This window comes from Mirounga leonina, unplaced genomic scaffold, assembly GCF_011800145.1.
Source record: "Mirounga leonina isolate KUSES-001 unplaced genomic scaffold, KU_Mleo_1.0 Mir_176, whole genome shotgun sequence".
Classification (NCBI taxonomy): domain Eukaryota; kingdom Metazoa; phylum Chordata; class Mammalia; order Carnivora; family Phocidae; genus Mirounga; species Mirounga leonina.
In genome coordinates, this window is record NW_023270454.1 from 54827923 (window position 1) to 54853265 (window position 25343).

Below are 25343 nucleotides of genomic sequence, written 5' to 3' on the forward strand. Positions count from 1 at the left end.
TATTTATCAAGTGACTATGTGCCAGGTGCTGTTGCAGGTGCCAGTGGTGGACAAGACAGATACAATTCCTGACCTCATAAAGCTAACTTTCTAGTGAAGGGGAGATAAGAAAATGGTGGGGGGTGGGGGGGTTGGGGTGGCTGGGTGATAGACACTGGGGAGGGTATGTGCTATGGTGAGCGCTGTGAATTGTGTAAGACTGTTGAATCACAGACCTGTACCTCTGAAACAAATAATACATTATTTGTTAAAAAAGAAAAAAAAGGAGAAGAAGAAGAAGATAGCAGGAAGGGAAGAATGAAGGGGGGAAATCAGTGGGGGAAACAAACCATGAGAGACTATGGACTCTGAGAAACAAACTGAGAGTTCTAGAGGGGAGAGGGGTGGGGGGACGGGTTAGCCTGGTGATGGGTATTAAAGAGGGCACGTACTGAATGGAGCACTGGGTGTTATACGCAAACAATGAATCATGGAACACTACATCAAAAACTAATGATGTAATGTATGGTGATTAACATAACATAATAAATTTTTAAAAAAAGGTCAATAATAACTGAGTAGCCACTTTAATGCAGGAAAGAGATCCCGATTCTCTTTTTGAGGCTAGCACTGATCTGAATATCAAAGAACCAGACATACAAAGGTTAAGAGGCAGAACATTTCACACAGAATGGATTGCAGGAACAAGTCAGTGGATGCCAATGTGGCTGTGCAGAGTAGATGGAGAAGGAATGATAGAAGGCGGAAAGAGGTGGGCAAGGGCTAGGTCAGGCAGGGTCTTGTAGTTGGTGGATGGGAGTGAGGAGAAGAAGAAGGAAGAGGAAAAGAAAGGAGAGAGGTTAGAAAAGAAGGAAGGAGAGATGGAAGGAAGGGAATAGCAGTAAAATTGTGGAATCATCTTTTAGCGTATCACTACGTTAATTTTATAAGGTATTTGAATCAGCTTTTTATTTTAATAGAAAAAGCCTTGGCAGTCAGAGAATGACAAATACCATATGATTTCACTCACATGTAGACATTAAGAAGCAAAACAAACAAAGAAAAAGAGACAAACCAAAAACCAGACTCTTAAATACAGAGAACAAACTGGTGGTTACCAGAGGGGAGTTGGGTGGGGGGATGGGCGAAATACGTGATGGGGAATAAGGAGTGCACTTATCATGATGAGCACTGGGTAATATATAGAATTGTGGCATCAATATATTTTATACCTGAGACTAATGTAACACTGTATGTTAATTAAACTTGAATTTAAAAATAAATTTTAAAAAAGAAAGAAAGACTTGAGAGGAATTTAAAGGAGATACTTAGTAAATAAAACAAAATTCTAACATGTATTAAAATATTATAGTAGTTAGAGGGGCACCTGGCTGGCTCAGTTAGAAGAGCATGCAACTCTTGATCTCGGGGTCATGAGTTCATGCTCCACGTCGGGTGGAGAGATTACGTAAATATAGAAATAAAAGCCTTAAAAATATATATTATAGTTAGATTAATAATTCCATGCCTACATCTTAAAATGGTTATCTCTTTTACCATTTTTCTTTCACTTTTCTAACTTTTTACTTCACTTTCAAATACTTTTTCTCCCCACTTACCCTACTACCCAGTAAGCCATAACTGGTGGTGCTTTTCTCTGATCCGTCCACTTTTCAGGCGAGCATTCAAACAACACACCATATTCTTTCACAGGGTTAAGAGAAGATATGGAATTTGTAGAACCTGAATGATCTCCACGATTTAGTGCTTTCTTTTTCTGTAAATCAAATGTATTATTAGTATTAACTGGTATTAATAATGTTACTTTAAAATGTTTTCACATACAGATTTGAATTGGCTGATCTTAATACTTAAGTGCCTGGAACGACACTCTTCCTAATCTGTGGGAAAATATCTGTTCTTCATCATACTTAGTTTAAATACCATCTCCTAAGAGATTCCATGGATAAAGTGTCCTTGAAATCTCCCAGAAAACATTTTGTTCGTAGCCCTATATTATTAGTATTTACATTAATTATATTAGCAGTTTATGGGTCTGTCTTCCCCAGTAGATTACATGCTTTTTTCCAGGGCGGAGACAATGTGCTATTCATCTTTGTGTGTTTTGAAGCAGCAAGGTCCGGTACATAGGAGGTGCTTAATAAATAGATTACTAATGACGAGGTTACTAAATAGATAATTTTACAATAAAATTAAAACACATACTTAAACAGTATTGTTCTTCCTTTCATGCATATACTCTAAATTTCCCATTGATTACATTATTAGCAAAACAAGGACTCATTTGGAATAAAAAGACTTTTTGTAAGGCTCAGGCTAAAACTTAGTGGAGTGATCCTTGTTTCTTTTGTTTCCCTCAAAATCCTTCTCTAATCAATCAACAAATCCTTTTTGCTCACCCTCCAAAATATATCCAGAATCTAGAAGCCACTATCATTTTTTTGCTTTGAGAATTTCCATAGCCTCCTGACTGGTCCCTGCCTCCAGCCTCGCTACCCTACAGAGCTTGTTCTTCATACAGTAGTAGCCTGAGTGATCCTTTCAAAAATATAGGATCCTGTCCTTCCTCTTCTCAGAACTGTCCCAAGAGCTTCCCATCTCCTTTGGAACAAACCCCGAAGTCCATAAATCTATCAGGCCATGGGCTCTATCAGGCCATGTGCAATCCGGCCCTGCTAACCTTCGCCATCTCAACTCCTAGCACTCTCCTCCCTGCTGGCTCCAGCATTCTCAGTCACTCCTACTTCTGTGGCTTTGCACACTTGCATTTGTTTTCCTCTGTCTGGAAGCCCTGCCTCCAGACTGCTTCCTCACTTCATTCAGGTCTTTGTTCAGATATTATCCCATCTTACTATTCCTCTTGAAACTTATCCTACCTGACATACTATAGTACTTGCCAGTTCATTAGTCTTTCCCATTAGAATACAGGCTTTGATAGAGTAGGCAGTTAGTTAGACATGAGCTGGAGGCAAAGGTGATGATAAATAGGTGACACATTAGAAGCCTGAGGGCACAACATCCTGACTTTGTGGCTTTTAACATCTTGGTCTAAATTAAGGCTTCCAACAGCCCTGGGCTGACAGACCAAGAGCCATGGGTGGAGAAGTGTGCTGTCCTCTTCAACTGCCCCAGGGTAACGGAGAGCTTCATTATAATATATTTACATTGTGGTTTCAACCCCCTCCCCTCCATGGAGGAAGATGACCATGACAGTTCTGGTAAGAACCCTGTAGGACCAGTAGTTGGGAGTAGGACCTACTCCTAACCAGAAGGAGTCCCTTAGATGACTGGAAACCACCACAGTGGGAGACTGTCCTAGCTGTGACCCATAACCTATGCAAACATAAAAAGAAAAGATGCCTCAAAAAAGAAAAAAAAAGAAAAAAGATGCCTCTAAACCTGGTGCAGTTGCCATCTCTGGGCCTGCTCACTCTCTCACCTTGAGAGTGTACTGTCCTTAATAAACTGTTTTATGCTTGCTACCTTCCTTCTGGCTGTTTTTATTCAAGTACAGATCCTCACCTAAGTCTTTCATGGGGGAATCCAAGAACCCAGACCTCTATTCATACAATGCGGACTCTCCCACTGGTAATAGCTTCATGAAGAAAGGGACTTTGTTCACTGCTATATCCCCAGCACCAGAGTAGTGTCTAGTGCATAGTGGATACCTCAATAGTTCAATAATATGGGAAAGGCTAATTTACATTACTATTACTGAATAACTGCATTACTATTACTTAACTATTAATGAAAGATTTCTTTATAGAATCTATCAGTTATATTAAAAGGAAAGGAGGTGCATAAGACCACAAAGCACATAGAGATATACGGTTGGACATAACATTTTGCTGCATACCAATTTCTGAGAGCTCAAAGAAGAAATCCTATAAGGGGCACTTGGGTGGCTCAGTCGGTTAAGTGTCTGACTCTTGATTTCGGTTCAGGTCATGATCTCAGGGTGGTGAGATCAAGCCCCATTTCGGGCTCTGCGCTGAGCACGGAGCCTACCAGGATTCTCTCTCTCCCTCTCCCCATGCCCCTCCCCCCACTTGCATGCTCTCTCTCTCAAAAAAGAAAAGAAAATTAAAAAAAAAAAATCCTACAAGACACAGAATTTTATTGCTGAACGAGTTCTACAGCATAATTCAGCCTACTTATTTTATAGCTGAGGAAATAGGAAGAGTCGAGGCTCAGTCCAAGTCCAGGATTTCTTATTCCCAGCCCAATGGTCTACTACCTTTAAACCCAAGTGCTTCACAATTTTAGCATTCTTAACACACATATTGCTATATACATTACAGTCATCTTCAGAGAGGGGTTTTGTTTTTTGTTTTTGGCTGTGTGATGTTTGACCATTGACAAGCAAACTTCTGTACGTTTATCCTTTTCAAGAAATCAACACATACTTTTCCCTGCCATTAAGATAATCTAATTGATTCTTTAACTATATACAATATTACTACAAGCAAGCAAGAAATGAACCACGTGGCTAAAACATTTGCAACAGTATTGTGTCTACCACTGTACCTTACCCTATTATGTTACAAAATACCTTATACTACTGATAGAATACTTAAAGAATTATCAGACTTAACTGGTAGATACTACTGTCCAAGTAATGGCTGACTCACAGATATCAAACATGGAGGCTAATTTACATTATAAACTACCACATTCTACTTTGCTATAGAAAAACACAGGTCCTCCATTTTCTGGAATAACTTTCCAGGACATCAAAATCAGTATTATGAAACAAAGCTTTTAAGTTAAATATTGTGAGTATAATCCTTTTGGCCTCAAGTTAGATTGTGTACTCTAGTTAGATTGGGTGACTGCTAAAAAAAATTTATATAAAAACTGTCATTGTTGGACATACTGGTTAAAGAGCTTTTAGAGAGAATATTTAGAAATCTGGAAACAGAATTGACAAAACTATATTTATACCTCTTCTACCAATGTCTGTTGGAAAATTGCACGAATGGAGAGACAACACTGATGGAAATTCTTTATTAGTTGAGGGTGGATAGAGCCACTTAGCTGTGCCACCTCTTCATGGGTAGGAGTAATAAAGATCCCTTGCACAGTTTCTAAGGCAACATAGTGGAAAAGTGTGTTCTCAGGACCAGATGTTAATCTTGAAAAGAACAAAAAAAGAAGAAAAAAAGAAAAAAGATATTTAAGTAAACTTAAAAATATTGCTTCATTTTGAATGTTGTAGACTCCAAGCTTTTAATCAGGGCAGGGAAACTAGGCCAACCATTTAAGTCCCATTTTCTCCTTAACTAGGGTACAGGCTAGGGTTATTATCGATTCCTTAATGGAGGCAAATATCACATGGTATGTGAAGATAAATATACACCAAATACAAACAACTTAACTTTTCCTTTGCTAAACAACCCAAGTTGGCTAAACCCCTCTTTTTCCATGGTTGGTAATAAATAACTCAGCCCCTATCTGGCCCAGATCCCTACGAGTCATGAATAAGGTATCAGCCTAGAGTTGACCACATACAAGAACATCTTCCAACAAAATAAACACATTTAAGTTAGTAGCATAACAGTCAAATTGATGATCCTGAAGAAAAATAAAATTATTATTACCAACTGCAAAGCTGGGTTAATATTCTGGAATACTATGGCAATTACTTGCAGTGTTCTACTACTCATCATTACAGTCTTCCTTCCCTTCCATGTTCTCTTACTATTTTCATTTCTCCACTTTTCTTCTCCATCCTTTCTTCCCCTATTTAGGTCTCAGACAGGCCAGTAGAATCTATAAATACTGCTTATTTCTACCAGCGGTAAGAAGAGCTAAAGAACAACAATAACAGCAACAACAAAATAATAATAATCATATACTGAGTACCCTCTATGTGCGAGGGTAGGTGCTTTAAAATACCTTAGTCTTAATTCTCATAATGACCCTGTGAGATGTTCAATAGTATTACTACTCTCATTGTAACCATGAGGAAATCAATCTTCATAGATCTCAGATTAACTTGCTTGATCCAGGTCACATAGCTAAGTGGCTGAGCTGAGCTAACTCTGAAGCTTCCTCCATTAAACCTTGCTTTTTCCTCTCCATTGATGACTTCTGATTGGCAATCTTTAAACATATGGACAGAAATTCTCCATTTGTATCTCAAACATTCAAGCTGCCCCCATTCTAATCCTAATGTCTATTTAAAAGAAATCCCTCCAGTTGATTTTTTTCCCCCAGCCTTAAGCACAGGGGCAAAGAAAAGGCATATTTCCACTCTTAGCCTACAGCCTGCCTTAATCATCCATGCTAGTTAAACTCCTGTTAAACTGTTAATTAGGCCGTAGGATCAGAATAATTTCTCCTTCTTATTAGTGACTGGCCTTGGTTCTCTTTTGAGACCAGGGATAGACAGGAAAGGAGATCATCTATAAATTTTTCTCATACTTTTCCAGAAGGTAGCTGGCTCACTAACAACTGGTGGCTGATATTTTTCAATTAATAAAAACTTAAATATTTGTCAAGATAAAAGGAATTATGATTACTCAAAAAAGAAAATAATTTAAAACATACATTTTAATCCAGAGGTCTTCAAATTCAAGAAAACGTACAGAACAGAAATGATTCTTTAAAAAGAGCTATTAATAAGATTCCTTTTTAGGGAGGTTTAGAATTAACATTTTTGTTGTCTTTTTTACTTTCTCTCAAAAAAAGCAAATAACAGCAACAATAAAAAACCCTGACAACACAATGAGCAAAACTAGCTCTTGAAAATCATAAACTCGGGGCGCCTCGGTGTTTCAGTTGGTTAAGCCTCTGCCTTTGGCTCAGGTCATGATCCCAGGGTCCTGGGATTGAGGCCCGCATCAGGCTCCCTGCTCAGAGGGGAGACTGCTTCTCCCTCTCCCATTCCCTCTGTTTGTGCTCTCTCTCTGTCAAATAAATAAATAAAATCTTTTAAAAAAAAAAGAAAAAAAAGAAAATCATAAACTCAGAGTATATTAACTCAGTGTATACACGGAAAGTTTAAAAATCATCAAACAAGCAATTACCCATTGGGAAGACACAGTATTTGTAAAAGTACAGATTAAGACAGATTTATTCTTTGGAAAGATCATTCCTGCAGCAGAAAATGGATTCAGGGTAGGCTGTGAGTTGGGAGACTATTGCAGTAAAACCAGGTTAGAGAATGGGAGCCTGATCTGCAGGAGGTAGAGTAAGGGTTAAATGGATTAAATAATTATGAGAATGTAGAATAGATAGGATTCGGTTACTAAATGAACTGTGGGTACTATTATTTTTAACATGTTATATATTTTTATTTTACAAAAACATGTACGTACAAATTAGGATAATCTATTATATACTGGTTTGTCACACTTTAAAAATTAACTACATAGTATGAACGTCTTCCCATGTCAATAAAGAGAATAAATATGCATCTGTATCATCTTTTTAAATAGACAGCCTATGATTTACATCACATATGAATTTATGTTTAAGCCACTGAACTTGGAAAACATTTCCTTTTACTAGAGATAAGGCCAAAATAACATACATATTAAAAAAATAAGATGTAGGGGTAATAAAATGTCACAGCAGTTTTTGTTAAATGGAAGACTAGGGTTTTGGAAAGGTGTTTCAAAGCTCCACAAAGGTTTGATTTAGATTTGCTTAAAAAACATTTTTAACTATTAAAAAATTAGCCATGATATTTGAAGGCATTAAATACCAAATTTAACACATTAGATCAAATTACCTTGTTTTTGCCTTAACTTCAGAAAAAAAGCTGTTTCTGACAACTCTGTGACATATATATTTGAACTTACTATAAAATGCTTCAATGATTAAGAAGGTCATAGTGAACTTTTTTGTATGATTTCTATTTGTACATGTCTGCTTGTTCAAATAAAAGTGTGCAATTGTGTTTGTTATTTACTAATTGATCCCACACGATATAATTAAACATCAGGCAAAGCTCAGACAGATCTGCTTGTCACCATGTAATAGCTACACAAGAAGTGAATATGCAACATTTTATATTTTAATAATTATAGACAACTTAAGTTGATGAAAATGCTCCTCTCACTCAGTTCCTTTTACTTCAGAATTCCTTACTTAATGTAAGTTTGAAGTTTCATCTCTTTTCTAAAATGAGAGACTCTGAGAGATATGCAGCGAGCAAGTTTATTAGGGAGAACTTTGGGGAACACCACCTGTGGGGGGAAGTGTGAAGGAAGCAGGACTGAGCAAAGGAGAAGCTGAACCACACTGCAGTCAAAGCAAAGGTCTCAGCAGATACTACTTGGAACTTTGAAGCCTGGATGGCCTTTTAGAGTTGTCAAGTCTTTGTATTCACTTATCTATTAGTCACTAGATGTGGGCTATTCCCAGGAGATACTGTAATCTTGGCTGAGTCAATAAACTTCCAAAGAGAACAAGGCCAGTGAGGGACTCAGCTGTAAGTAGTTAACACCCATTACCCCCCAACCCCCAGCACTGGGAAGGAGTACCCTGGGCTCTGGGGTATCTGGGCAGCAGACCACAGAATCCACCAAAGTCTAAAAATAGTAAATTCTATAATTTAAAAATTAGACATACAAAAGGGAGGTTACCTGTGGAAAAGAGATAAAGGGGGACTTTCACATTTTGAAACATTACTCTATTTTTTTTTATCTTTTGTAATAAGAGTACATATTCCCTATACGTGCAATGAAAAACATTAGTAAATTAGCATAGACACTATCTTTAATAATGTTAAGATATATCCTAATTACATTTTTGAATTAAATCTCTATATGGTATGGATTTGTACTTCTTATTGTAAAATTTTCTCAAAGACACGATGTTTAAGTGAAAAAGAATATTATAAGGAAGTTTCTTACTTCATTGTGTTATATATTTCCAGTTCTTTTTCTGAAAGGTCCTTTTTCAAGTTCCCCAAATGAAATGGATTTGGAAGAGTAGCCTTCTTTTTAGTGACCTGAAAAATACAGTTAAGTAGATCAGTTTGTATCTAAGAATGGAATCAAAAAGCAGAAATAGTGTAAAATCTGAAAATCCTTCTAAGAGAACTACTTACTATTTTGCAATGTTTCCTTTAAATATTTTTGATGCTAACTTGTACCTCTTGGTTTATCCTTTGCTAACAGTGATCTCAGGCCATGACTTAGGACATGATGTTCTTCTTGAAAACCTACCAGAGCCATTATCAAGTTTTGTTACATTTTATATGTATATGCACTTGCCTCCCTCTCTAGACTGTACTTCTCAAAGCTATGGGCTGTATCTTATCCAGCTCTGTATCTCCTCTGTGTAGCATGGCCCTTGGCACATAGTAGATGTTCAATCAAATTTGTTTAATGGCTCAGTCATAAAGATTGATTCAATTTCTCTCTTTTTTTTTAAAGATTTTATTTATTTCTTTGACAGAGAGACACAGTGAGAGAGGGAACACAAGCAGGGGGAGTGGGAGAGGGAGAACCAGGCCTCCTGCGGAGCAGGGAGCCCGATGCGGGGCTCGATCCCAGGACCCTGCAATCATGACCTCAGCTGAAGGCAGATGCTTAACTGACTGAGCCACCCAGGCGCCCTGATTCAATTTCTCTTAAGAGCAATTCATGGCTCTTTAAATCTATTACCCCCTAAATTATGCTTCCTACCAATTTCACTGACTGGGATAACGAATAAGAATGTATTTCCTAAATACATCCACCTAGGGCTCCAAGAGTGCTGTATTGTTTGGAATTAGAAGATGGAATCTATGGCTATTTATGCCATGACACTCAGAATCTCCTGTCTTATTTGTGCCCCTTCTCAGATTCCTCCTTCTCCATGCCTTGTTGGCATCACCTCCACCAACCCAAATGACAGTTTCAAAAGTGTTCTGAAAGAAAAGCATCATTAGAATAAGTATAAGATCCCCCAGGGTGATTACTGTGATGATCATTTGGATATGTTATGGTATTTTTGTGGAGAAAAAACATGGAAAAATCATAAAAACAAACAATCTGAAAAATGAACATTCTCTTTGCTTTATAATCACATTTTAAATTCTTGACTATGGAGACCAGACCTTCACAGAAGCAGATAAAAACAAAATAAAACAAAAAAACCCTATAAAAACCTGTAGAGTAACACATACACACACAAATATTTACACATATATACTTATATATATTTTTTTACATTTATATATTTATATATAAATTTCTGATTTTTTGTTTCTGCTGAATATTTTATTGGTTATTTAGTCAGATCAGCCCTCTAAAATCCCCCACAACTACGATGTTTCCAGTTAACACTTGAATACAGAAGGAAGATGAACAGGGAAAGCAGGATTAAGCAATTTCCCTACTTGTAAGTAGTGTCAAGCAGCTGTCCTGGATGCTACTATTTTATTACTCGATATTTCTTTCTCTTTTTGGTTCTAAATCACCGGTTTGCCAACAGTAACCAAAAATACCACTAGTTCGAACGAAGAATGATTTGCCATTAAAAATTTTCTTGCATTAAAATTAACAAGACAGGAAACAACAAATTGTTGGCAAGGATGTGGAGAAAGGGGAACCCTTTTACACTGTTGGTGGGAATTCAAGTTGGTACAGCCACTTTGGAAAAAAGTATGGAGGTTCCTCAGAAAGTTAAAAATAGAGCTACCCTATGACCCAGCAATTGCACTACTAGGTATTTATCCCCAAAATACAGATGTAGTGAAAAGAAGGGGCACACGCACCCCAATGTTCATAGCAGCAATGTCCACAACATGAATGGATAAAGATGTGGTTCATATATACAATGGAATATTACCCAGCCATCAGGAGGGATGAATACCTACCATTTGCATTGACATTGATGGAACTGGAGGGGATTATGCTACGTGAAATAAGTCAAGCAGAGAAAGACAATTATCATATGGTTTCACTCATATGTGGAACATAAGGAATAGTGCCGAGGACCACAGGGGAAGGAAGGGAAAACTGAATGGGAAGAAATCAGAGAGGGAGACAAATCATGAGAGACTCTTGACTCTGGGAAACAAACTGAGGGTTACAGAGGGGAGGGGGTTGGGGGAATGGGGTAGCCGGGTGATGGGTATTAAGGAGGGCACATGTGGTGATGAGCACTGGGTGTATATACACAACTAATGAATCATTGAACACTACCTCAAAAACTAATGATGTACTATATGTTGGCTAACTGAATATAAAAAAAATTTCTTGCATTTATAAAATAAGAACTTAAAAGACAGCTTTACTCCCAAAATGTACACACTTGAATGAACACACACCTTAAGCAAGGTCCCACTTTCTTCTGGACCATCAGAGCCCTGAGATTCTCTTTGTTTCCATATGGCATTGGGTATAGTGTGGGGGCTCAAGCCAACACCTTCTCCACCTTCACAGCCATTGTCAGATCCTCCACTGCTCTGGGAAGGACTGGGCTTACGTGTCTTTAAGGAATAGTCACCAAAAAGAATTCTTCTGCATGTTGGAGAGGTTGCTACCTTGGAAGTACCTGGAAGCCTACTGAGGATAGGTGAGGTTGTCAAATTATCTAATTTTTCATGTGATCCAGTAAGGAACCAGTCAGCACAAGACAAACAGGGGCTTGGAGAAGATGTTAGCCATTCATTGATCTGACAATCTATTCCTTCCAGTTGGTGAAGAGTTGTTTTGACCTGATCCACATAGATACAGTCTGGTCCAGGATTCCCAACAGCTTTGGATGCACAGCCTCCAGCTTCTAATAGTACACATAACATATAATGCTTCTATAAGAAAAAAATATTAATACAGGTTTAGCTACATGAAAATGTTTATATGTAGCATGCATGTATACATTTATGAATACTAAAAACATATGACATAATCATATGATTATTAAAAACTCCTTCCTCCCTTTCTTTGTTAGTTATTCTCAATGCTTCTTGATCATCTTTTTTTTTTAAAGATTTTATTTATTTTTTGACAGAGAGAGAGACAGCGAGGGAACACAAGCAGGGGGAGTGGGAGAGGTAGAAGCAGGCTTCCCGCAGAGCAGGGAGCCCGATGCGGGGCTCGATCCCAGGACCCTGGGATCATGACCTGAGCTGAAGGCAGACGCTTAACGATTGAACCACCCAGACGCCCCTTGATCATCCTTGAAAACAAATCCTCATTCATATTGCCTTCTCCTGGTATACCATCAACTACCACTTCTGGCACATGGCACAAGGTAGTTTTCAAAGAGCCACAATTATTGGAAGTCCTTTCATTTACAATGACATGTTTATTCTGATTCTATATCCTTTTCATGTCTCTATTTCCCAAGACAAACCAGAGGATAAAACCACTACAGAAATGAGAACAAAAGATCTTAAGAACCTGATAAAATCTTATTCTGGATTTCATTAATATTTCTCCATGAGTATTAAATGGATGCAAAAGAAAAGGAATAAGGGACATATAACATTTTCTTGAATACTGGTATCTGACATGCTCATAATTTTAAATTATTATGTTCGTTTGTGTATATATTTTAGATAGTAAATGGCCAAAAAAACCCAACCCCAAAACACAGACACACACAGACACACACACAGAAACCAAGGTAAACTTACCAATCCAACAATTAGCAAAAAATATCTCCCTTCAGGTTCCTGAAAGACTTCAGTGTTTGAGTCTGTAGAAGGTTGGAGGTGATGTCGCGGAAACACTTCTCTCCATATAACCAACTGACCAATTCTTTGTTTTGCTGCTAAAGGCAGTAGGCCGTAGTGGCGACAGTACACAGCAATATCAGTAAGATCATCCTTAGGCAAATGACTGCATATTAAATAACCCTTGAATTTAACCACAAAGAACAAGAGTCAACTAGTGATATAAAGCAATAATGCCATAATATATTTCTAAGAGTTTCTTGGGTACTTCAGTTGTCTTAAAATATTCCAGTTTCAAATGGAATAAAGACATAGTAAAAATAAATGTTTTTTTTTCCTGAGGTCAATTAGAGATCCAAGATTTATGATAAGTCAACAACAGATAGACTTTAGCACCAAGCAACGTCACCTGAGTAGTATAGGCCTGAGTGTTTGGCAACATTGGAAAAGAACTGAATTCTGAGGATGGAAAGTGGAGAAGAAAAGCAAGAGGTAAGGTGAGGAGAGACTTATTTTTCACTGTGTACCACTCTGTACTGTCGGATTCTTCTTTAGCTATGTTTTAAATTGTGTTTAAAAATCTTCTTGAAATATGAAAATACTTAAATTCATTTGATGCTTAATTTGCTATATATGGAAGTCAACTAAATGTTAGATTTACTAAAAAGATACATGTTTATGTCTGAAGATAAGAAAAAAAGTGCACTGTTGCAAAAATAAATCAAGAAAGTATTGCTTTTCTCTCTTACGCATTTGGTTCCTTGAGTATTGTTTCTCCTTTACACATTTGCAAATGCTTTAGAATGTCATAAAATCAGAAATATTTATTGTATTTGTAAATATGTAGGTACCAGCTTTTTTTTTTTTTAAGACTTTAATTTAACAGTAACTACATTCAAAGGAAAAGGGATAAATGTATTTTTCATGTTAGTAGAAGTTTGAGAAAATTCACTTTAGGTCTGTTCATATAGCAGTTGGACATTTATAAAAATTTCAAGCTTCAACTTACCTTGTAAAATAGAGAAGATCCTAAAATTGTATACAGCCGCCTCATGTCATAGTAATCCTCAGACTGGAGAAGAAAAACCACAATGGATTTATATTCTTTGTTTTTTCATGATAAAAAAAATCTTAGGCTACAATGGTTAAAATGGCAATTATATAATTTCATAACTGAACTTTTCATAGTGCCTTCTTTAGAAATGAATATACCAGGGTATTAGGGTGAAAGATAATGTGCATGTATTTTTGACTGAAAACAATTTTTTTTTAATCTTTTAAGATACTGTTGATTAGAGACCTCTAAGAATAGAACATAAGATTAGTTAGTGCAAGAGGGATTAAAACATGTCTATCAAGACAAAAAGCTTCTACTATACATCATCTAAAATATCCTATACTACCAAATAATATTTTTGAATGATTTTTTTAAATTTCCAAATAATATTTTTGAAAGTAAAATTTGATACAACCTATTTGGGAGCAACTAATTCGTATATATAAAAAAATTAAATATACCCTTTGAGTAATTCCAGTTCTAAAAATCTACAGAAATGCTCAAACAGGAGAATCAAGATTTTTGTATAAAAAGTTAGTAGCAGAACTATTTGTAATATGCAAAATTGGAGATAAAGTCAAGTGCAACAATGGAGAATGGTTAATAAAATGACGTATGTTCATACCATGGACTATCATAGGTCTGTTAAAAAAATAAGGTTGATCTATATGAGCAGGCACAAAAGGTTTTAGGGTATACTGCTGAGCAAAGAATGCAAGCCACAGAACAAAATACTCACTATGATCTAATTTTTAAAAAAGAATACCACCCCCAATGATATACTTGTATGTGTATACATGTGTGCTGCTGTGTATGTACCTATGTACATATGTGTATAGCAAAAAGTCTGGAAGAATATGTTTCAAACTGTAAGAAAACTGTAAGAACAGTTACAATTAGGGATAGAACTGGGAGAGAGGGATGAGGAGGTGGGACATTTGTTTTTAATAATCACACTTGCATTTTACCCAATATGCATGTATTAATTTTGTAATTAAAAAAAAAAAAAAAACAACGAGGGATGACTGGGTGGCTCAGTCAGTTAAGCATCTGCCTTCGGCTCAGGTCATGATCCCAGGGTCCTGGGATCGAGCCCTGCATCAGGCTCCCTGCTCCACAGGAAGCCTGCTTCTCTCTCTGCCTGCTGCTCCCTCTGCTTATGCTTTCTCTCTCTCTCTCTGTCAAATAAATAAATAAAATCTTAAAAATAAAAAAGGCAATGAAACCTAAGGAAAACTAAAAAACTAGAAATAACCTAATTATTTCTCAGCTGGGAAACGGATAAACAGTGTGATACATTCATACAATGGAATACTACTCAGCAATAAAAAGGACAAAATTACAGATGTATACAATGGCATGAATGAATCTCAAATGCATTATGTTAAGTGAACTAAGTCAGGCCCCCCCAAAATTACCTATTATCTAATTCAATTTATAGGACATTCTGGGGACAAAAAACAAATCAACAACACAAATGCCAAGGGCTGGAGGTAGGAAGAGGGGTTGACTATAAAGGGGCACAGAAGAATTTATTACCAAATATAAATTATACCTTAATAATAATTTTTAAAACTAAAGAAAACAAAATTAGGATACAAGATTAAATCTTAAATCTAATTTCACAGAAGGTTTAGAATAGACCCTTATTTTCATTTTTTAAGGTAAAATTCACTGTGAATTGTTCTGCCAATTTTTAAAAAAGATTTATTTATTTATTCGAGAGACAGAGCAGGGGAAGGGCACAGAGAGAGAGGGAGAGAATCCTCAGGTAGACTCCACGATGAGCGTGAGCCCAACGCAGGGCTCGATCCCAGGGCCTTGGGATCATGACCTGAGCTAAAACCCAGAGTAGGCCACTTAACCAACTGAGCAACCCAGGTACCACTATTCTGCCAGTTTCAACAAATGTGTATAGCTATGTTAAGTATCACCAAAATCAAGATATATAACAATTCCATCAACACTGCTGCCAAATTTTTTGCTGGGTAGTATTCCCTTGCATGGACATGCCACGATATGTCTGTCTATTAACCCACTGATGGACACTTGAGTTACCTGAATTGTTTCCAGTTTTCTTTTGGCTATTACAAATGAAGCTGTTATGAATATTTGTGTATAGGTCTAGTATTGACATAGGCTTTCATTTCTCTTGGGTAATTGGAAGAACAGAATGACTGAATCATGTGGTAGGTATATATTTAGGTTATTAAGAAACTGCCAAACTGTTTTCCTAAGTAGTTGTACCATCTTACATTCTCAATTTATCATTTTTCTTCTTTCTTTATAGATTGTGTCTTGATGTTGTATCCAAGGAATCTCAATAGATCTTTGTCTAATCATAGAAAATATTGTTAGTTCCACTGATCATTAAAGTGATGTTACATAAATCAGGAATTAGAGTTTTAATGAAAATAATAATAATATAAGTTCCTAAAACCTGGATATTTTAATACTTTAAACTGTTCCTAATGCTTAGTGTCTATCTAAACGTTCTCCATCAGTGAAAAGATTTATGACCTATGAGGAGTTCACCACGTTTAAGTTTCCATTATTTTTACAAACAAAATATGCTTCCATTTGCTCAGGATCTTAGTTAAGACTAAGCCACTCTTGGGGCACCTGGGTGGCTAAGTGTCGGCCTTCAGCTCAGGTCAGGATCCTGGGGTCCTGGGATGGAGCCCCATGGAGCCTGCTTCTCCCTCTCCCTCTGCTGCTCTCCCTGCTTGTAATAATAAATTTTTAAGATAAAAATCTTAAAAAAAAAAAAAAAAGACTAAGGTACTCTTTAAAGCAATCAAGATTTTACCAGCAATCTTCTTATGATCCAGCACTCACTGCTTCTACATCCCAATTTCCCATTTACTTTTTTTAAAGATTTATTTATTTGAGAGAGAGAGAGAGAGCATGCGCACGCAAAGAGGGGGTGAGAGGCAGAGGGAGAAAGAGAATCCTCAAGCAGATTCCCTCCAGGGCTGGGGCAGGGTTCCATCCCAGCACCCTGAGATCATGACTGAGCTGAAATCAGGTCACTTAGCCAACGGAGCCACCCAGGTCCCCTCTCCCCCCACCATTTACTTTTAAAAGAATTTTTCTTCCTTTTTTTTAAGTGGCTCCATGCCCCACGTGGACCCCAATGGGGGGCCTGAACTCATGACCCTGAGATCAAGACCTGAGCTGAGGCCAAGAGTTAGATACTTAACTGAGCCACCCAGGCACCCCTTAAAAGAACTTTTCTTACCGACAATTTTAGCAAATACAAACATAGAATCGTGTAATTAGCTCTTATGTGCCCATCATCACCCAGCTTTAACTATGACCAGTCCATGGCTAATCTTGTCTCATCAATATCCCTCTCTCCTTCTTTCCTCTCCCTGCTGAATTATTTCAAAACCAGTAACGGATGTTATATGATTTTATCTGTAAATACTTCAGAGTATATCTCTAAAACAGAAGGATTTAAAAAAATTATTCTCACCTAATATCCAACATCAGTGTTTATATTTCCTTGATTGTCTCGTAGATGTTGTTTTCAAATTTTATTTTATTGTTATGTTAATCACCATACATTACATCATTAGTTTTTGATGTAGTGTTCCATGATTCATCGTTTGCGTTCTGCATGCAGAACGTGCCCTCTTTAATACCCATCACCAAGCTAACCCATCCCCCCACCCCCGTCCCCTCTAGAACCCTCAGTTTGTTTCTCAGAGTCCATAGTCTCCCCCTCCAATTCCCCACCCTTCATTTTTCCCTTCCTACTATCTTCTTTTTTTTCTTTTTTTAAACAACATATAATGTATTATTTGTTTCAGAGGTACAGGTCTGTGATTCATCAGTCTTCCACAATTCTCGTCGATGTTTTTAAAAATTTTGTTTGTTTGAATCAGGATCCAAGTAAGGTCCACATATTAAAATTGGTTGATATGTTTCTTAAGTCTCTTGTGACTGATAGGCTCTCTCAGTTTCTCCCCGCTCCCTTTTATTTGTTGAAGAAATTGTCTTATTGTGTTTCCTAGTCTGGATTTGATGATTATAATCTCGCCCCCCCAATGGGGTCATTTAACATGTCCCTGTCCCTAGTATTTCGTATATAGTGGTAGTTAGATCTTGAGACCTCATCAAAAATATTTTATAAGTAATTTGTGTGCTTCCATCATGAGCCACATACTACTTGGTTGTCTTCATTTTCATGATAGTAACAACTACTGATGACCTTTGCTTAGACCCATTAATTCATTGTGAAAATTGCAATACGGTAATATTCCAGTTCTGTCATTCTTTCTTGGTATGTTAAGTAGAATACTTCCATAAAGAGAACTCCCCCTCATCTCTATTTGGTAACCTTGAGGTATGGTTCAGATAGAAGGGCAGATAAATGTTTGTTTCCTTCTCTTTGTTGCCAGTTTTCACAGTAATGAATTGGTTCCCTAGCATCCTCCAAAGTTGACCAAGAAGTTTCTTTTTTTCTTGAGTATAATTATGAACTCATGGACTTCAACATATCTGATGGGTTTCAACCTGCTGCAGTTATTACACTTACAGATGCTCAAGTGGGAGCCTCTTCAAGTTGTCTCCTAATTACTGGAACCCTACATTAACCCCAGTATTTTTTAAAGCTTTCTGGATTTCTGAAGTAACAAGACGTTGTCAGGCTTATCTTTTATTATTTTCAGCCCCAAATTTGCAATCAGCCATTTCTCTTAGGAGTCTTGGTTCCTTTTAGTGAGAAGTATTATTTATATGCCATAGCCTGGGTGCTAATGGCATTCATCACTACTGAGATGACCACTATTTCTAGGCCTTTTTATCGGACGGAGCTAGGAAATATATTTTTTTAAAAAAGATTAAAAACCATACTGGTACTTCTAATTGAAATTTGTATCTATAGGGTTTTTACTTACTTCAGTATTACAATTCAATTATTTACTTTACTATTAATGTATGTACTTTCTCTCAAAGACTGGTTCTTATTGATTCTAAATGCAATTAATCATTATGTATACATTATGTAACAAATTTTTAACTGAGTAGAAAATTTTAAGGCAAGCAAAATAGATTCTGTTCATGTCAAAATAGAGACCCAATGCTACATAGTTCAAGATTATTACATGCCCACTTGAAAAATATTTAGAATAATGGCTGATTTATAAAATATGAAATCAACATTGAGCCTTTCCTAAAATCCATTGGTTCTCTCACCAGTTCTGCAAAATCTGCAGCCTCCAAGTCGCTCAATGCTGTGTCTAGGTCCATCTATGTGAAAAGAAAAAAAAAAGTAACACAAACCATTTAACTCATATTAGTTATTGTTTAGTAATGGCCTCATAAAAGTGCTTAATAATTAGTTGAAGAATTGAGTAAGTATCTTTCTCCTTTGTGATATTTAAGAAATGTCCCAAAATAGAACATGTTGCTTTTAAGCTTTGGAATTACATAAAAAAATTTATTTAACATACAGTCACTTTTCAATTAAATCTAGATTATTGCAAAATGAGTTTCACTCTGTATTCAATGCAAAATAATTTATGAGGTTAAAAACTGCTTTCCAGTTTTGAGTTAGAAAATTTTTGAACCTATTAAAATTCTTAAGAGAAAAATAATCAATCTTAATGTACCCAATCTATTTTGAGGCTTTTTTCCCCCTTCTATTTCCTGTGTATTTCTCAACAGTTAGATTCTTTGAAAATATCAACATCCTTCCCTGTGTCTTTCTTACATTCTATATAAAAGGACTCTCTTTATTTATGGACTAAAACATGAAGGCAAGTGTTCCCCCGGAATCTGGCACAGTTTAGCTTCCCTACAGAGTTATTAGAAAAATCTTACTTAGGATTTAGCTTTCGTTTCTATGGAAATTGCCTGAACTCTTTCATGCATTTGTTCCTCCACGAAGCATTCAAAATTTAAAAACAAAATAAATTTAATTTGTAGTTTAATCTGTAATGCATATATATAAATTGAAAACTATTGGCAATTAAAGGTTGTAGCATATATGTGATTTGTGGAAAAGAATCCGTTTTTTTTCTTTTAAGGGCCAAGGCACTCTCTGCAGGACTGTTGCACAAACTGTGTCTTACTGAGATGACCAAAGCTTTGGAAACATTAGTCATGCTTTTCAATGCTTTTCACACATTTACTTATTACTCATTTGTGACCTACACTTTTATCTAGCAAATATTTCATGTACTCCTTTTGGGGCTATGGTTTCTCTTGTGAAAAACTAAAGGACAAAAAGAAAATTACCCACTTGTGAATTTTGATCTCACAAATGTTAATGTTTAAGGTTGCTATTCCCATTACTGAACTCTATAGGCTAATGTACAAGGTTACTGTAATTGTTTCTTGACATTCCTTAAGACAACAGGCAAAGCATCTTTTCTTTTTTTTTTTTTTAAGATTTTATTTATTTATTTGACAGAGAGAGACACAGCAAGAGAGGGAACACAAGCAGGGGGAGTGGGAGAGGGAGAAGCAGGCTCTCCGCTGAGCAGGGAGCCTGATGCGGGGCTCGATCCCAGGACCCTGGGATCATGACCTGAGCAGAAGGCAGATGCTTAACGACTGAGCCACTCAGGCGCCCTGCAAAGTATCTTTTCTCTTAAACTATTCCAGTGTACCTTAGGAAAAATGACATTTAAAAAAAAAGAACATCTGACAAACAAAAAAAAGGAAGACATACCACATAATTATGATTTCTGAAACGCATTATAAGTTTGGAAAACGCTTAAATGTTAAAGTAAGATGAGATATCTAATTTCTATTTAGAAAGAAATATTTATCTTTCTAAGTTCACTGTACTGGAGCTCTTACCTCACTAACCAATGGCTTCTTTTAACTCTTACCCACAATCCTGAAAATAACAAAAAGTCGAAAAAAGAGAGAAAATTAAAAAATCACAAGGCACTGGTTCTGACTTTTATTTATGACCCCCGAGATTACCTTGATTTCCTGCGGAAGCGTGAGCCATCGAACTCCAGGGAGACCGTCTAAAAGCACTGCACTGGAAGCATCATATTGTTGTGCGCTCAGACTGGCACCGGAATGTAGTTTAGCAGGCTGAAGTGCTCTTTGAAAGAACAAGTTGAAAAAATGATCCAAACGAGGAACATTTTCAACCTGGCAAAAGGCACTGAAGAAACAAGAGCTGTAAGTCAGAACAACATGTGAAAACGGTGGTTATCTTTTGTATGCTCCTAAAGAGACTGGATCTTTCCCAACTACACAGGCTCTCTTCTTTACTCCTTATGAAGAATTACTGCTATGTTACTGATGGAATGTGTTAAGAATTTCATCCTGTCAATATTTTTTACCCAAAAACCTACTTTCAAGTGTACTGAGTAGATGGTATTATGGAAGAACCACAGGGCTAACACAAATGGTGTATCTACAATAGAATGGGCTGGAAGTACCCTTTTTGTGGGAGGGGGCAAGTAAGTTGCTTTTACTTATCTCTTAACCATTTAAACTCCCAATATCTTTCAGGCAAGATGGAATAATAAAGAGATTTTGAGCTTTGTAATAGAACATATCGGGCTTTGAATCTTATCACTGCTTTTACTAGGTAGGTATCTCAGGAAGATCATCTAACCTTTCTCTGAACTTTTGTTTCCATCTCTAAAAATGGGGATACAACGTGACTCACATGTGAAGTACCTAGTACATAATAAGTACTTATTATGTTTATTACTTACTGAATACAGAAAGCACATAATTAGCCCAAGTAATTTTCCCCTCTTCACTAATGAAGGCAACACTATTGAACTCAAAGAGAGAGAGAGAGAGAGAAAGGGGAGACAGACTAAACATTTGGTTTTAGCCATGTAAAAATAATACGGCATTGCCTGCAACCATTCATTGGAATAGCCCTCTGGATAACACGATAACTAGTATATATACCATTAATACATCAGACTAATATTCATGGATTCATTCAACAAATAGCTTGAGTGCCAACTATATTCTAGGCACTATTCTCACTGTCGGAGGTACAGTAATTAAAATATCAAGACAAAAGACAAGGTCTCTGCTTCCATGGAGCTCACATTCTGATGGAGAAAGACAACAAATGAACAAACAGTAAAAACATGAACTCATACAAAGGGCCATACAGAGAATAGGATCATGTGAATGGGTGATGTGACTGGTTGGCTAATTTAGATCAAAAGTTGGGGAAGAGTCTTTGAGAATGGGTATTCAAGCTGAGATCCCAATGTCAAGAAGATCCAGTGAGAGGAAAAAGCACAAAAGCTGTAGGGTGGGAACAAGGTTGGCGAGGGTACCCGCAGAACAGAACAGACTGTGGTTTCAGATGTGAAATCAGAAAGGTGTGTAGGAGCCAGATTATAATGTAAAAAGAACACTTCTTTTTCTTAAGATTTTATTTATTTGTTTGACAGACAGAGAGAGACAGCAAGAGAGGAACCACAAGCAGGGGGGGAGCGGGAGAGGGAGAAGCAGGCCTCCCATCGAGCAGGGAGCCCAATGCGGGGCTCGATCCCAGGACCCTGGGATCATGACCTGAGCCGAAGGCAGATGCTTAATGACTGAGCCACCCAGGCACCCCTGTAAAAAGATCAATTTTAATTGCATTTAGAAATTTATTAAAGTGGCAAGAACGGAGGCAAGGAAACCAGTTACATTAGTTTTAGTAGTGAGAGATGCTGGTGGCTGGGCAGGGTAACAGTGAAGTTGGAGAGAAATGAATGGATTTGAGATATGTTTTAGAGAGAGACTGTTCAGAATTTGCTGATAGTTTGGCTGGGAATAGTGAAGGAAACATATCTTTGATCACAACATTAAACTTTGTCAATATATAATCAATTTTCTATGCCTCACAGGGAAATAACCAGCTTACAACTTACAAAAAATTAAGTCTTTTTAGTCTTATCATAATTTTTCACAATGTGCCTTTAATATCTTTCATAATTAGAAAAAGGCTTATTAAAAATTGCTACAAAATGACTACTAACAACATCTTGGATCCTTATTGCTTCTTGGTCTTAAGAACTCAATGGATCTTCACATTTACTATCTTAGTTTGCCTTTCTCACTAGAACAAGAAGAATCTAAAATTTGCTGCCAATTTGGCGATACTTCCAAGTCAATGGAAGCTGAATTTCAAAATGAAATTCACAGAAATTAAGAGTCCCTCTGCCCCTAACCTAGTCCATTGCAACCTGCAGAACAACCCCAATTGATTGTTTTAAAGTATGGAATTCATTGCAGGAATTTAATCTTTAATTATCTCTGGTTTTATGAAAACATAAAGCTTTAATTAAGGCAAAACATAGCAAGGTTTGCTCACCCGGTGTAAATTTACGGAGGTAGTTTACAACCATACCCTTATTCTTCATTGGTTAAAAATTTTCTTATTTAACAGAAGGTAAAAGCACTGTTTGTGGCTGCCCGGCCTTTTGTAGTTCACACGTTTGGAAAATGCTAATTAGTAACTGGGTTTGAGAGGGATGTGTCTCTTCAGAGGCTCGGAGGAGAACTCTGCAAACTAGACAATACCGATGGCACAGTCACAGAAAATTCTTTCAAGGCTGCTTTGAGAACAGCAACAACAAAGATCCATGATGGATAAACAGACAGCTGATGCCGCTATGGTTTAGGAAAATGTATAAACTGTTTTTGGATTTTTCTATTGATATACTCTTAGGGCTTTGAAAGTAAAGGTATCATTTTAGTTCACTGAAGTTCTGGGACTTAGAAAAATCCCACAAACAGAAAGATCTATTTTTCATCCCTAATTTTATGGGTTCAAATGTTGAAGTTACCTCAAATTGCCTCCTTCAGATCAAGAAAGATGCATCATATTTTACCATAAGGTTAAAAAAGCAAGAAGCAGGAAAAATATGCATAATATGAGCCCATGTATATTAAAAAAGTATGTGGACTGTATTCATATTGTATAGAAAAGATATGAAATGATACACATGAAACTAGTCAATACCTTTTTTACTGTGTCATTTATTTACTTAAATAGTGCATTTTTTTACTAATCTTTTTTTAAGAAGAACCACATTTTAGGACAGTAAATTTGACAATGCTCTCATAAAATCAGAGAAAAACACAACATTTAAAAAATTCTGTATCTCTTCTGTATCTGTTTTGAAATGCTTGTACATTTGCTACTGTAGAAATATGTCAGGGCGCCTGGGTGGCTCAGTCATTAGGCGTCTGCCTTCGGCTCAGGTCATGATCCCAGGGTCCTGGGATCGAGTCCCACATCTGGCTCCCTGCTCGGCAGGAAGCCTGCTTCTCCCTCTCCCACTCCCCCTGCTTGTGTTCCTGCTCTCGCTATCTCTCTCTCTGTCAAATAAATAAAATAAAAATCTTTAAAAAAGAAATATGTCAAATCAGAATATAATTGTGGTTTTATCACTATTTCACATTATTTCACTAAACTAACATGAGACCAAAAAAGAAAAAGCAATGGATCAAGTGAAAAACTGCCTAGAACTATAAAATAAAGCCAGTAATAAAGGATGAAAAAATTAGAGGAAGAAGAAAAAAACCCAAATAACTACTTGCCAACCAAGGAAAAGTATTAAGTGCAAAAGGGATTTAGAATCATACACTTAGGGGCGCCTGGGTGGCTCAGTTGGTTAAGTGACTGCCTTTGGCTCAGGTCCGGATCCCAGGGTCCTGGGATTGAGCCCCACACATTGGGCTCCCTGCTCCTCGGGGAGCCTGCATCTCCCTCTCCCTCTGCCTGCCGCTCCCCCTGCTTGTGCTCTCTCTCTCTCTGTCAAATAAATAAAACCTTTAAAAAAAAAGTAGAAATATCTTCACTTTAAAAAAAAAAGAATCATACACTTAAAACTTGAGATTCATTTTTTATGAGCATTGATATCTTCATTATTTTTTTTAAAGATTTTCTTTATTTATTTGACAGAGAGAGAGATAGCAAGAGCAGGAACACAAGCAGGAGCAGTGGGAGAGGGAGAAGCAGGCCTCCCGCGGAGCAGGGAGCCCGATGTGGGGCTCTATCCCAGGACCCTGGAATCATGACCTGAGCCGAAGGCAGACGTTTAACCGACTGAGCCACCTAGGGGCCCCATCTTCATTATTTTTTAATATTATTTTTTATTAACTTCTAATTCCAGTATAGTTAGCATACAGTGTTATGTTAGTTTCAGGTGTACAATATAGTGATTCAACACCTCCATACAACACCCAGTGATCATCACGTCAGGTACACTCCTTGATCCCCATCACCTATTTCCCCCATCCCCTCACCTACCTCCCCTCTGGTAACCATCAGTTTATTCTGTGACTAAAAGTTTTTTTTAAAAAAACAAATAAACAAAAACTTGAGATTCAATTCACAGAAGTACTTACCTATCTAAAGAACCATACATAAATTTTAAGGTTTGGGCAACATCTCCTATCATATTCCTTAGCTGAGGAAGAGGAACTCTAAAAAAAGCACAAATGCATTTATAACATAACCAAATGATACATATCTAAAAGAAGCAGAACATTTTTACATTTTATACATAAAGAATGTGAAAAGTCTGTGTGTCAACTGCTAGTATAGCTGGCTGTTTACTGTATTAGCAATTAAAGACTCCGATGACTAGATTTGGAGTTCTAGCATGGGTCTAGTAGGGACTTTGATATCACCACCTATACAGAAATTATTTAAGCCTCTCTAGG

General features: G+C 36.9%; 1 protein-coding gene across 2 annotated transcripts in view; it reads right to left on the reverse strand.

The window, feature by feature from the left end:
• INTU (inturned planar cell polarity protein) overlaps nt 1–25343 on the reverse strand; it is an 84841-nt gene that overhangs the window by 4832 nt on the left and 54666 nt on the right. Inside the window, exons 7-15 of one of the 2 annotated variants that reach the window (XM_035023091.1) lie at nt 25026–25103; nt 20619–20808; nt 18879–18932; nt 13629–13691; nt 12581–12802; nt 11270–11752; nt 8865–8962; nt 4945–5134; nt 1599–1756 (exon numbers count right to left, since the gene is read on the reverse strand). In XM_035023091.1, the coding sequence (XP_034878982.1) occupies nt 1599–1756; nt 4945–5134; nt 8865–8962; nt 11270–11752; nt 12581–12802; nt 13629–13691; nt 18879–18932; nt 20619–20808; nt 25026–25103 (1536 nt within the window). The remainder of the gene's footprint in view (nt 1–1598; nt 1757–4944; nt 5135–8864; nt 8963–11269; nt 11753–12580; nt 12803–13628; nt 13692–18878; nt 18933–20618; nt 20809–25025; nt 25104–25343) is intronic. The other variant, XM_035023093.1, reaches the window with a different exon arrangement.